Source organism: Leishmania panamensis, assembly GCF_000755165.1.
Source record: "Leishmania panamensis strain MHOM/PA/94/PSC-1 chromosome 33 sequence".
Taxonomy (NCBI): Eukaryota; Euglenozoa; class Kinetoplastea; order Trypanosomatida; family Trypanosomatidae; genus Leishmania; species Leishmania panamensis.
Genome location: NC_025880.1, coordinates 369,782 through 383,704, shown reverse-complemented (window position 1 = coordinate 383,704; position 13,923 = coordinate 369,782). Strand labels below are relative to the sequence as shown.

The following is a 13,923-nucleotide window of genomic DNA, read 5'->3' as shown; positions in this document are numbered from 1 at the left end:
GTTGTAGTGAGGGCGTAATGATAAACAACAACGTGTGTAACACAGTAAGCTATGCTTCCTGATTATGATATCAATCACCTGCAGGATGCTGGCATACTTCTTCTAATGGACGTCCCACATGAACAGTGGTGGTGCGGGAAAAGGGGGGGAGCCGTAAACACGAGCAAAAGATGAGGGGAGGGGGTAATGGTGCGAGGCGAAATACAAAGAGGCAGTACATGAGACAGAGTGCCACGTGTGCTATAACGCAAGTGCAGCCCTTGGCTGTCGACAGAGCAAAGGTCAACGCACACATCAAAGTCGGTCCGCTGAGACGACTCTTGAGAGAGCACCACAAGTCATCCGCATTGGCGACTTCTATTACGGCACACATACATCACTTAAAACAAGAACTTTTGCCGATGCGGAAGCCAACACGTCGCACAAGCGCGGGGACTCCATCTACTCGTTTTCTTTTTACTGTGTGTGCATGTGTGAGGGGAGGAGCTGTCAGCGCTGTTGTTGTTGTTGTTGTTTCCTTCACAGTTTTTCCCTCTTAGATTGCTGCGTTCCCCTGACACGCCGTTTGCAAGATGCGGAGAGAAAAAGAATGAGAGCGAGAGGGAAAGAGAGAGAGAGAGAGAGGCTCTCCCACCTCTGCGAATTTTTGTTCGTCCCATTTAACATCTCCCTCTACCACGAGCAAGTCAACAGAGTGGCACATGTAGCCCACTGCTCACCCACACTTCTGCTGCGCCGCGGCTGAATCCCTGTCGTCTGAGGCGAGCCGTCCGGCCGCTGAATCGGGCCATGTGTCTCGCGGACTCGTCTCGTCCCTCCAACGCGTGCTGCGCGATGGGCGCCGGGGGGGGGGCCTGGGTGAGCGGCGCGCCCTTCCCGCCCGCCGCCCCCACACCTCTGACCCCTGGGCGCCTTTTCTCTGGGTGTGGTGCGCCGTGCCGGCTGCGCTTTGGCAGCGCATGCCTGCGCGCAAAGGGCCTCTGGCGCGTCCCCCAGGAGGGGCTGCGTTGGGGCCGGGGTGGGGGAGGCCCACGCAGCGCGAGGGGTGTGCGGGCAGCTAGGCCGCCCCGTGAAGGGTCACATCGACACAATATGGGGAGAAATAGGACACCCAGGAGCAGGAAGGCAAACAATGAGACGCTGGGCCAGATGCACACACAGGTCCACCACACGAGTCTGACTGGCAACGCTCTGCATGGTCATGAGGTGCGCGGTTTTGAGAAGGTTCATCATTAGTATAGGTGTGTGTCTGCGTGTGAGCTGTTTGCCTTCTTACCGCCTGTTGGGAGACAAGGAGAGCGAGAGGGCGGAATGAGAGTGGACGGACGGACAATGGAGAAGTTTTTTGGCTACTCTTCTCGATGTTTCTTCAGTGAGGGAGAAGCCTTCTTCCTCTCCTCTTGTACGTCACCTCGCCCTTCCCCTGATCATTAGCATTAACAATCCTACAAGCAGGCTGCAGTCTGGGATTACTGTGCAGCGGTGCCTTGGGGTGAAGCGAAATACAAAAAAACAATACAGGCTCCAATGAAGCGCTGTCTCTCAGGGCAACAATCGTGCGCTTGGAAGAAGAAGAAAAAGTCAATAATTGAAAATATCGAGACTCTGTGTGGCTCACTGCTTGCATCTGTCGTGGTTCTCCCACCCGCGTGCGTGCGCTGCGTCTGAGCGACGCCGCCTTTGCAAAGAGTCTCCGAACAGGTGAAACAAACAGAAGACGAGAACACAGGCATCGACGGCAAGGGCGACAATAGCAAAGGAAAAGTGTGCACACTCAGAGAGGGTGCGAGCAGGGGCATCGCAGGAGAGGACAATTTGTAGGAAGAGCAACCCTAAAAAGAGCAGGCATGCGCTGTGGAGGTGTTCTGGTGTGAAGCAGTAGGGGTGCCTAGGGAGAGAGGAGGTGAGTTTTTCATCAGTCCAGAGAAAAGCAGGCCGACAAGGAGAATAACGGATGAAGAGAGGGAGAGGAGATCGAAGGTACAAATGGAGGGAAGATAATCAAACAAGGCAGGTATGGCGTCGTGTGAAGGCGGAGAAGGCTACCGACATAACAGCGACATAGAGGCGGAAGCACACACAGGCGCACGAAGAAGAAAATACCCCCCACGCACCGCAGAAAAGATGACGAGGGAGAGGACGAGAGAAGAGGGCTCTAGACGAAAACAATCGGCATTCCATCGATCAAGCTGGAGGGCACATAGGAAAGGGAGCAAAAATAAAGAAAAATTGTAGACAGGAAAGACAAGAGGTGGTGATGAAGAGTGTAAAGTAACGCCTAAATCAAGCAAGACAAGGACGACAAGAGAAAGGGAGAAGGAAAACAAAATCATCAAAGAGGAGAGGACAGTTTCACGCTTAGGAAAAATGCACAACACCCTATCAAGAGAGAGAGGCGAAGAGGGCCCACGAGGCTGCCTAGACCCAGTCATGGGAAGGGTTGCAGGCAGAGAGAGAGAAGGAGAGGGAAAGAGAACTTTTGTTCAGAGATTCCTCAGTGGGGGTGGGGAAGGAAGAGGGGACAAGGAACGAAAAGCGACCTTGTAGCGAGTGGGGAGGAGAAGCCGTTCTCCCAGGGCAGGAGGACATCCACCGCATTTGCCCCCATATGGGGATGCCGTTCCACGTAGGTGGCCATGGAAGATCCTTCGGACTTTTGGCGTAACGTGTATATGTGTACCCTTTGGGGGTGGGGGAGGGGAAGTAAATTTACCACATCACAGACTGGAGGCCCGCCTTCAACGTTAGGCTGCCGGGGTGTGTGGTGGACGGGCTAAATGCAGAGAGAAAAATAGAAAGGAAAGCGCAGAGTTAGCCTTGCCACTGTGGGGACGGGCGTGGAGGAGGGGGGGAATGCAATAGTACTGCCCCGCCGTTGTTTCTCATATCACTTGACGCACCTGTTCGGGCGGAGATTATGCCCCTTGCGTTCGCATCCGAGAGTCGTGATGGCCTTTGGAGAAATTCACCGCGCTAGGTAACGAGAGAGAAAAAAAGTTCATGAGACACAGCGACTGCACAAATGCGGCTGTGCAGCAGCAGCAGCAGCAGCACTAGGAGGAAGGAGTGATTGGGTAGTAACTGGGAATGTCTCGAATGGGAGGGGGGATAATTATTGCGTAGATTTTACTCCGTGTGCTTGCGTGCTCGACTGCATTTCAGTGTTCTCTTTGCTTCTTCCAAAGGGCATGGGAGGACGAAGCTTTCAAATGCAAAGAAAGAAAAAAAGAGACAGAAATAGAGCTAACCGCGGAATCTGCGAGAGGAGAGAACAGTGGTGGTGGAGGGAGAAGCTCACGCGTGACGATGGAGCAGGCGAAAAAAGAAAGAGGAGGGGAAACACAGAAGAAGTGTGTGTGTGTGTGAGGGGGGGTATGGGTATATGGTGGGCGAACCACAGAAACAGAGCATACTATCGAATGACCCCGCAGAGAACGCAAACGAAGAAAGAAGAGATGTGCTTTGCGCACTGGGAAGTCTCAGCGTGTCCTCTGGTGGGTAGTGCTCGGTCTCTATGAGGGCGACGCTATGCGGCACGTGTGCCTCTTGGAGAGAGTCGGGGAGAGGATCTGCCATGAACACATACCTCTTTCTTTCTGTGAGAGGTATGCTGAGATAAATGAGACGTACGCCGCCACCCCCACCCTCGCACGCTAAGATGCACGCGTACTCTCAGACATTGGTGAACAGAGTGAGGTGCAAGGAGGAAAAGAAATGTCCAGAGGAGAGGAGAAGGGCGAAGGATGGTGGTGGTGTGGCGTCGCGAGTCCGAAGCGAAAAGGCCAGCAAAAGAGAAGAAACAAACGAGGACACACATACAAAAACACAAAGAGGGAGAGAGAGAGAGACGCGTCTGCCGCATGCGTTGTCATTTCTGTGCTTTGTAAGTGTGTTATGCGCTTCTCGACTGTGCGCGCTTGCGGATCTACGCGAGCGCCAACAACAAGGAAAAGAAGCCTACCATCCCCTCAAAGACATGCGCACACGCCGATAGGGATACACGGCCGCACATATCCACGGAAATACACACACATGCCAGTACGGAGAGGGGTGAAAAGAGAAGGAAGGCACAGAGGCTAAGCATGTACGTAATGTGTTGAAGTTGCTTGTTCGCTGCTGCTGCTTTCTCATAGGCAATGAATGCGTACGTTATACAAACAGATCACAGTACCCCAGGAGGGAAAGAGGAGAGGAGAGGAAATTGGGGGAGAGGGAAACATAACCTTAAAAAAAGGGCGTGCATTGTGAAACGAACAAAATCGCTACTCAGAGGAGGCGATCACGTGGGAACGATGAAGAAATCAAGCGAGGGGAGGGGAGGTAAAGCAGTATTCTCCTTCGAGCAAGTGAATCGTGAAACAAAGAAACATTACAGGCAAAATCCGAGAATGGGGGAAGGGAGCGCTGAAAAAGAGGCAAACAAACACACAAAAAAGAAGAGCATCATAGGGACGTATACGATAGCGGTGCTATCAACCGCGCCCATCAATGCCATTCAACGCCACCAGTGGACTCTTCTCCTTTTACAAGGAGAGTGTGTGTGTGGGTTGGGGGGGGGGGAGGGGAGGAGAGAAGGAGAGCAGCTGAAACACTCTTCTCCAGCGCCATCGCTCAGATTCTCACCAGCCGTTATTCTGGCAGAGAGAGACAGAGAGAGGCAAACAGAAACGTACCATTGTTTCACCCACTGGAAGAGAAACTTCACCACCTACAGGCAGTCAATAGAAAAGCAGCAAACACAACAGAGCGCGACAACAACACAATAGCGAGAAGGCAAACGCAGAAGGGAAAGAAACCCCACGGCGGAACGAGGAAACGGGGGGGGAGGGGGGAAGTGAAGGCAAATACTGAAGGGGGGTACACTACTCACGAAGCACACCCGCAAACACCCCAAAAGAAAGCAAAAAGACCACAAGCAGCAACACACTACGCACACATACACACACACACAAGTGCTCTGTGGATGTTTGTGCGGTCACACGGCCACATCTCTTTCTCTGTGTATGCGTACGTGGGCTGTGCACGTCATGCTTCGTCATCCGTGTGGGGTACGCACAGAATTCCTTCACTGGCTTTTATCCCTTTCCCACACCACTTTGCTCACCTTTTCTCTTCTTTTTCTTTGTATGCCATTTGCCGCTTCTCTGGATGCACGACTACACGCTGGACTAAGACGGTGTGCAGTAGAGCGCGGCCACCTTCCTCCACACCTACCCACCCCTTCTCGCCTATCTCTGAAAGAAATGGCTACAGGGGAAGGAAGAGAGAGAGGGTGGGGAATGGCTGGAACATGCAAGTGCTGCCCCTACTTGTGTTCGCGCTTTCCTTTCGTTTTTTTTTTTCGTTGTGCTTACAGGACATGGAAGAAGGAGGGAGGAGGACGAATGGGGCACGAAAAATGGCGTTCTTCAGTTGTGAGAGGGTGGCGGCTGTTCTTTGTCTGGGCACATACGTATGTATGTTGGCCTCTGGTCTCACGCAATGCAGTATGCCTCCATCGTTCTCGCGTAGGAGAGTACCCCCCCTTAACGCTTGCGACCCCTCTCTGTCCTGTAGAGGAGAAGGAAGCGGAAAATCGGAAGGATGTAGAGCGAAACGCGACGGGGAAGGAGCGAAAAATGAGTTTATTTGCGTCTTTGTCGGAGTGAAGACACTCCAAAACACTATCCCTCAAAGTGGGCTTTCTGCTATTATATCCCCCGCTTCACACCACATCATTTGCTTCGTCAGTCTCTCCGTCCGTTGGCGCGGCAGCGGCAGCGGCGGACATGGAGGGAAAGGGCACAAAGACAAACGACTCCGGTGCGTCCTTGTCGTGCGTCACCTCGTCGATGTAGGCGATCCAGATTCGGCAGCGGAAGGTGCGGAAGAGTTTGCGCTGCATGACGCGGAAGTCTACGAACATGTTGCGAGACGGGCGGCTGACGTACAGTGTGATTTTCTCGCGCGTGAATTGATACTCGCAGTCGACCAGCGTGACCTCCCGGCTCAACTCAAGCATCTTCAGCTCCTCCTCCGACAGGGGCGTCAGGTTGCGACGCCGCTCGCTGTTGTCTGTGGAGGCGCTATCGGCACTCTGCTCTGCCGGCTCCACGGGTACAGCAGTCACTGCGTCGCTTGTCTTCGACGCCTCTGTCACAGCGGCCGTTGCCGCCAGCACTGCCTCATTGCGCGCGACGCGCTGCAGGTAGCGGTTTTCGATGAGCTGCTGTACGATCGGCTTGGCAGTGGCGTAGGCTTGCTTCTCGGCCTCCAGCTGCGGTCCCAGATTCGCAATGTCCTCCGCCGTAGTTGGCCCAATCAGCCGCGGCCATGTCTTGATAGACATAACATATTCCAGAGCGGCTTCTCCCGTCAGCTGCGGCAAATCGCTCTCGTCAATATTGACTCTGTCAGCGTCGTCATTAGTGTTTCTGAGGATGCTTGTCTTGCACTCCAGCATGCGCTCCATCGCCCGCTGTCGCAGTCGCTCCACGATGGCGCAGTCACGAGCCATCTGTTCAATCGATACGTGACTGAGCACCTCGCCGATGTCGGCACCACGGTCTCCTTCCACGAGCACGTGGCTGCCCACCGGCACCTCCTCAACGGAGAGGGAGCAAGCATACCGCTGGCCCTCTCTTTTGCGCTTCACGACTACAAAAAAGCGAATTGGCTCGTCATAGTTCACGTGAAAGCGAGCCTCATCTTGCTTCTTGCCGAGCTTTTTTGAGGACGAGTTGGTCGGCCTTTTCACCGCGGTCGTTTGGGCCACGGTCGGCATGAAATACGAGCCTACCTTGGAGGTTGGGATGACGGCCCTCTTTGCATTCTCATGGCGCAGCTGTGCGGGGTCCGCGTGCTGCGTTTTGACTTTCGTGGGTTTGTTGTGAGCAGAGGCGGCGGTGACTGGGGTAGGATCGGCGGTTTCGGCCAGCGCCGGGGGGTGCTGAACTCGCACCTTAGCACTGCCAGCACCTTGCCGCGGTGCAGCCCTCTGCACATCAGGCAAGCTGCCAAGGACTGTACCAGTATAACGCGCAATTGGGGGTATGCTCAGATAGCCATACGTGCTCATCATCGTCCTGGCATCGCCCATGTAGGGGGCTTGTGCAGGTTGCGGGATCGATGTGTAAGGTACTTCTCCGTAAATCTGGACAGGGGTGCAGCCAGTCGAGCCTTGCTGCGCGGTCATCTTGCTGTTGGGTACCGGCGGGGAGTAGCACTGCTGCTGCTGCTGGGGCGATGCGGACACCTGCGCGTAATAGGCTGGCTGAGAAGGAATAAAGGGGTAGTTTTGACTCGGGCAGCCACCGTAAATGTAAGGCTGCTGCTGCAGTGGATAAGGTCGGGTCTGCGCAGCATAGCCGTACTGCTGCTGTTGCGGGTGTTGCTGTCGCTGCTGCTGCGGTGGATACTGGTAGTGCAGGGGCTTTGAAAGGCTGTGGGGCTGTGTGTAGGTGCCCGTATCAGCCCCGCTCTTCTTCTGGATCTCCATCTCGGCGCCATCCACTGCGTTGGCGACCTTCGCTGTCACGGCAATGCAGTGTCGGTCGAGCTTTTGCGATGAGGGTCCAGATGAGCTGTGATTCTCCAAGGTCGAGCTGCCGCTCGCGACGAAGCGTGACGCATTGGAGGTGGATCCAAGCAAGGGTGCGGGGATCGTCTCGGCGATGCTAGAGATGTGAGCCACCGCTGGAGTGCTGCCCGGAGCAGAAGACACTGGTTGGACCACTGGCATAGTCGAGTTCGACGTGTTGAGGGAGCAGTTGGTCGAGTTGGCGCTAGGTCGTACGCGCTGCTTCACGTTGACGTTGAAGTTCTGGGCCTTGTCGCTGCAGGTAAGGGTGCCCACTGTCGTCATAGAGATGGGGCGAGCATCAGTGGTAGACAATTTCATTCGGTTGCCATCACTCCAAAAGCCCGTCGACGGTGCATCAACTGACTGCTGTTGTAGCTGCTGACTTGGGCGGCGGCGAACCATTCCACTGTCAAAGAGCTTACTCGAACCAACGTCGGCGGGGGTGAAGGTCGAGGTGGAGGCGGAGGTGAACTCGAACATAAGGGCATTCTGCGACGTGTTGTTGCTGTAGCTGCTGTGGCGCCGTCGCACAGCTTTAGAAGAGTTCTCTATGATCAATGACTCCTGCTCTGAGTGATTGACGTCGCTGCTCTCGAGCAGTATGTAAGGGTTGTGCGAGCTGTGGTTGAAGGAGTGGAGAGAGCGCCTCGAACTCAGCGACCCCTGACCCGCGTGACCCACCAAAGAGGAGGAGGGTCTAGCAACGTGGTCACTGCGTTGGGCGTAGCTGAAGGCTGAGGTGGCATCCAAGTCTCGGCTCGACGCGGCCGTGACGGCACTCCGCCCACCGTATCCGGCACGATGGGTGTCCACTAGTACCCCACTATCGTCATCCTCGCCGCTGCTGGCGTCTTGATCCCCAAAAGTTTGAAAGAGAGACGGAATTTCGGTAAGGTCTCGGGGGTCGCTTGTAAGCGTTGTCTTGGTGCTGCCAAACGTCTTCATGACGCCACACGGGTTTGGGTGCTCACGAGTGGCCATACCTGTCCCCACAAGTCGAGAGAAAGAAAGAGACAACAACGCGGTGTGCGAGAGCTTCAAAAAAAAAAAGACGAGATGGCAAAACAGTGACACGAAGAGGCGAACGCGAGGAGCTCTTCAAGTGCACTCCATTCGAGGAGAAACCCGACACCAGGAGAACACGAGCGGGACACGTCCTGCCAAGCAGGCTCCAATACGCGCGCGCTCTCTCTCTTGAACACACACACACAAACAAAATGGGGAGCTCGAAAGTAGAGCCCTAACAAGAGTAAAAGAAAGCTGAGACACGAGGGGGTGTATTCTCTACCAGAAGCGCGAGAGCACGTCGATAGGCTTTTAATTCCGGTTGAGGCGAACACGAGAAGGTGAAGGACGAGTGAAAATCGAAAACAAAATCCCCGCACAGACACGCACACCCACAGGCGCAAAGGGAGGGATAACGGCACGGAGTACACGCGCACGTTCACAACGACGTCTGGGCAAAGCGGCGGGTTCCGCAAATCGGTCAGAAGCACACCTCTACCCACCCCCCAAAAAGAAAAAGAGTGTGTATAGTGCAATGGTGGAAAGTGAAAACACACAGAAATAACGAGAGAAGCAAGCACAATAGGGGAAAGGCACCAACCGCAAGCTAATGGAAAGAGAGGAGAGGAATAGGGGGAGGGGAGGGGAGGCGGAAGGACTGAGAAGGTGGAAAGCGCACCGCGATCAAGATGGAAGTCGGAAGACAATTAGCAACACTGAGACAAGTGAGCCCACATACAGAGAGAGTGAGTGAGTGAGTGAGTAAGTGGCAAAGGTCAGCAACTGTAAATAAATAAACAAATAGGCACGAAAAATGCAGTGGAAAGAAGGTCAGTTTGTCTTTTTGTTTGTTTGTTTGTTGTTTGAAATATGTCTTGGGCTTCCGTTTCGCACTTGTGTGAAGTACCCCTCACCGTGGCGGACAGGATGAAGAGAGAGGAGAGAGAGAAGGAGAGAGGCAGCGAATTTTGATTTTTTTTCGGGTTCTTCAGTTGAGAGTAAGACAAACAAACAAAAAAGAATAAATGCCGCGACGAAGAGGGCCGAGAAACAACAACAACAACACAAAGACTGAATGCTCAGCACTGAAAGCGTTGGCGACGCTAACCACGACGAAGGAAAAGAGGGAGCGAGAGAAAAAATCAGGGAAAAATGTGGCCTTGGACACGATTTGGGTGAATACCTGAAAGAGAAAAAAAGACAGCGGGTCACTGTCCAAGAATGCGTTTTACACGAAAACAAAACAGAAGCGCTACTGTACAAAGAAGAGAGCACACGAGAACACCCAAGGTAGACGTGGGCGCGGGTACCAGTAGCAGCACCCGCAGGACACGACAGAAAACACAAAAAGTGAAAGGAACAGAGAACAGCAACAACAAGAAAAACAAAGAGGCAGTGAAAGAACAACGCGCATACGAAAAGAAAAAAAGGAAAAGAAAACGATGGAATCAATGGGGAGAAAATGACGGAGAAGAGGAGAACGGCTGTCTTGAGGAATGGGCTACCGCTACGGCACAGTAGCGTGAGCTAAGTATTGTGGGGTACCCCAGCTGGGCAGAAACACAATCGAGGCGGAACAAATAAAGAGGAAAGGAGAAAGGCGTATCAGAGAAACGCCAGGTGGGATACAAGGGAGAGGGAAATACAAGACACACAGGATGGGTGCAAGTAGAGCTGCACTTGGGTTGTTTGTGTTGTTTGTGCTGTTGTTGGCAGTAAGGGAAGTGTTACTGGGATGAAGAGGTCCCGAATGTTGGTCGGAGGCCAGACAACTGTCCGGAGTAGAGAAAAGGAAGGACTGTGTTGCTCAGAGCGGACCCCTGCCACGGTTGAAATCAACAGACAAGACTTCTGTGCGGGTGAATGTGCGGTAGAGGAGAGAGAAGATATGAACGTTAATGTGAAGGGACGACAGTGAGGGATCTCAAGACGACGGTCGACAAGTAACAAAGCAAATGAGAACAAAGAGGCACAATAGAAATGTGGTAATATCCGGTGAAGGAAAAAAGTGAAGGCAAACGGGAGCGCAGTTAAGGCCGAGGGGGGGAGCGAAGAGGGAAAACTACCAGAGAAGGAGTACACGTGAAAATGAAGGCGAGAGGAAAAGGAGAACAACAGACAACAGAAAATACAAGTGACGAAAAGGTGTACCCACAGATGCACTAATACACCAACAGTGCCTCGTCGTGCGGAAGAAAAAAATGAGCAAAATCAGCGAATAAATAAATAAACGCACTAACGAGGGTGTCCGTCGCGTTTAAGTGTGGATGTACGTGTCCGTGTAGGAGAGTACCTTCAACAAGCGTCAAAGGGGAGGAAGGAAAAGGGCTGGTAGTGAAGGGTATCACGCACAAACACCAACAGCGAGGGAAGGGGGGCGGGGGGGGGGATGCAGTAGCAAAGCAGCAGCAAAACAAATGCGAGAGACGGGCGAGGATATAACTCCTACTCAATACGATGCACAAAAACCGTCCCTCTCCGTTGAAGTTGTGTATATGTGGGCTTTACTTTTTCACGCACAGGATATCCTTAATTTTTCTCCTATAAATATTAATACCCACACTCTTCTTCTAGCATGCTCGTGCTCTTTTTTTTTTGCCTTCCCAATCGCTCCTCGCTCTCTTGTGCACGTGAGCTAACAGGCCACACACACACACACACACACGCACACAACGAAGTAGGTACAGGACTCAGAAAGAAGGGAGGAAACAGCCACTGCCACCACCAAAGAGACAGAGACCGAAGATATATAAAAGACAGAGAGAGAGGGAGAGGGGGGAAGTGGAAATCACACAGGCGATGCCCACAGCCAGAGTGACGAGAAACAGCCACAACCAGAAAGTGAAAAAAGCGGACGCAAGAACAAACAAGAAGAGAGGTGGAGGAAAGAACAACACAGCGCGTGTTTATCCAAAATCAAAAAAAATGACCACTGATCAACGTGGTGACCTATTGGCCTCAAGTAAAAAATGAACAGTTACTCCCGCACGCGCGACCACTTTTGTTTGCTTTTTGTGAGTACTGTTAGGGTCTATGTTTTTGCCTTTTTTTACACTTGCCTCGGGTTCTTCGCCCTCCCCCCTTTTCCGTATACCCTTTACGGAATCTCTAGCGAAACGAAAGAAAACCCCCTTCCAGAGTCGGTGGAAAGCGCAGCGCGCTATCGACGGAAAGCAACGAGACTTCCCCTTAGAAGAGCAAGAGAGGGAGAGGAGACGAGAAAAACGTGTGCAGAGCCGCCCCCCTTTTTTCTCTTTACAGCGCTTGCACTTTGCCACGACAAGAAGTTTTTCTGGTGTGTATTGCTGATGATGAATATATCGAGTCAACGTCCGCCACAGTTTTCGCTTACAGCGTTTTCTCGTTTGCAGACACCAAAGGCACACGCAAAAGAAAGCGAAGTGTGTGAAAAGGACACACGTGTGGGTATATGCGGAGGTGGGGAGGAGGAGGAGGGTGAAAGCCAGCGGGAGAAGAAAAAGGGGGAAACTCGCAAATGAAAACTCACCAAAAAGCGCTAGCGAAGAGAAGAAAGGCGAGTGCGGAAAAACAAAAAGCCAGCGATGAAAGGATATGTAAAGCGGCAAGCCAAGAGAGAGAACAAACGCGATGGTAACAATACCCTCGCCTGCGCTTCCGTGATGGCGTGGGAGGAGGGAGGCTCAGGGTTGTCAAGTTGGACGACCAAGACGAGGAGGAAGTCTGGTGGTGCAGAGAGAAGAGAAACAGGAGACAAAAGTGCCAGACAGAGAGGGAAAGACACGACCACGCGAACCCTCGTACGTCTTCTCCTGGGAAAAGATAGAAAGGAGGAAAAAAGAGAGAGCACGCGCGCAGGCCAAGACACCAGGTGAGAGATTCAAAATGACAGATAAAAACAAGACACGAAACAGCGGCGGCGGAGCGATCTCGGTAAAGACGCCAGAGTTACACAGAAGAAAGACAAGTGAAAGGAAGGCACGCAAAGGCGAAAATGATAGAGCTGATGTTAAACCGTTGAGGATGAGAGGAGGCCTGCAACAGTGGGAGTGACTGCACGTCACTCTCTGAGAAGACCAGCGGAGTCTCACTTCTACTATTGCGAGAGTAGAAAGCTGTCCTTCAAAGAGGGGAGTGAGGAGCTGCAGACGCTGACACGTCGTGCACAAGGAGGGGGATGCGAGGAAGCAGTATGTATGTGGGCAGGTGTGGGTGGTACGTCCACTGCGTGTGGGTGAAACTGAAAACAGCGCAGTGGCGGGGAGGGTCGGGGGAGGGCGATAGCAGCTCGCAAACTAAGTCAGTGCTCACGTAGCGGAGACACTCAAGCCCACACATCACACGGACGCGTACATACAGAAATACTCCAGAGCAGGCAAAGCACCACCACAATAGAAAGAGCGATACTCGAAGCCTACTCCAGTGGTGACGAGTAAAATTAAAGGAAAAAAGGGGGACACAAGAGGAATGGTGGTGACACAGAAATTCATACGCACCCCCATACACGCGAGAGCAAGAGAGAGGGAGACAGACACTGTAGACCTCGTAAGAGCCACAGAGGAGAGAAGGGGACAACTAACACACGAAAAACAGTGGCAGTACTTTTTTTTCTGCTGTGTTGCTGCGGTGGGTTTGTGTGCCCAGTCTTGTCCTTGCCGGCAAAAAGTTGTTGGTGCAGTTTCCTTTGCTTGCTGGGCTTCTGTGGTGCATGTGGTGTGCCTTCGGCTGCAGGGAGAGACGTTGGTGTGCGTGTCTGTCTGCCTCGCACTTGGTGTCTCACGTCAGAAAGAAAAAAAATAACTGCTCCCAGCAGTCGATACAGGAGGAGAAAAATACACTACAAGAAAAATGAGCCCACAGCGTCAGCTGAGGTGATGGGGTAAATGAGCGAATCCACCTGTGGCGAAAAAGTGAGGGTGGCGCGGCTTGTGTGCTAAAGAGGCCGAGAAAGGGGGACAAGTCGATGTGTCACTTTTCCCACCTGTGTGTGTGTGTGTGGGGGGGTCGTACTCGGTCTTTTCGATTTGCTTTCGCCTGCTGCAAGGTCGTCCAGGTCGCTCTTTAGCCTCAGTAAAATCTACTTTCCTTCGCCGTACCCGCGTTTGTACGCTTGCGGGTATATGAATAGCCTCTTCCGAGCCTTTTGTTGCCTTTCACTTGTGTAGAGGCTCTCGCGTAACTGCGAGGGTGGGGGACTGCACGCACCGACGTACCCTGTCGTGGATTACACGAATCGAGCAAAGACAGAGACGTGAGCAACACCCGTGAGGGAGAGGGTGAGGGAACGAGAGAGGCAGGGGGGGGGGCAGAGTGGGAAACAATACGAAAATGGGAAGGCACAGAAAGAGGGGAATAGACAAACTGTAGGAGATGGAGGG

General features: G+C 53.0%; 1 protein-coding gene across 1 annotated transcript, besides 1 other annotated feature; it reads right to left on the bottom strand.

The window, feature by feature from the left end:
• Nucleotides 1-671: 671 nt before the first annotated feature.
• Nucleotides 672-1,025: a repeat region.
• Nucleotides 1,026-5,704: 4,679 nt separating this feature from the next.
• On the bottom strand, nucleotides 5,705-8,506 carry LPMP_331060 (hypothetical protein; the record flags this gene model as incomplete). The annotated part of the gene is made up of 1 exon (XM_010703896.1): nucleotides 5,705-8,506. One exon carries the CDS (start codon nucleotides 8,504-8,506, stop codon nucleotides 5,705-5,707), a length of 2,802 nt encoding a protein of 933 aa, XP_010702198.1.
• Nucleotides 8,507-13,923: the final 5,417 nt, after the last annotated feature.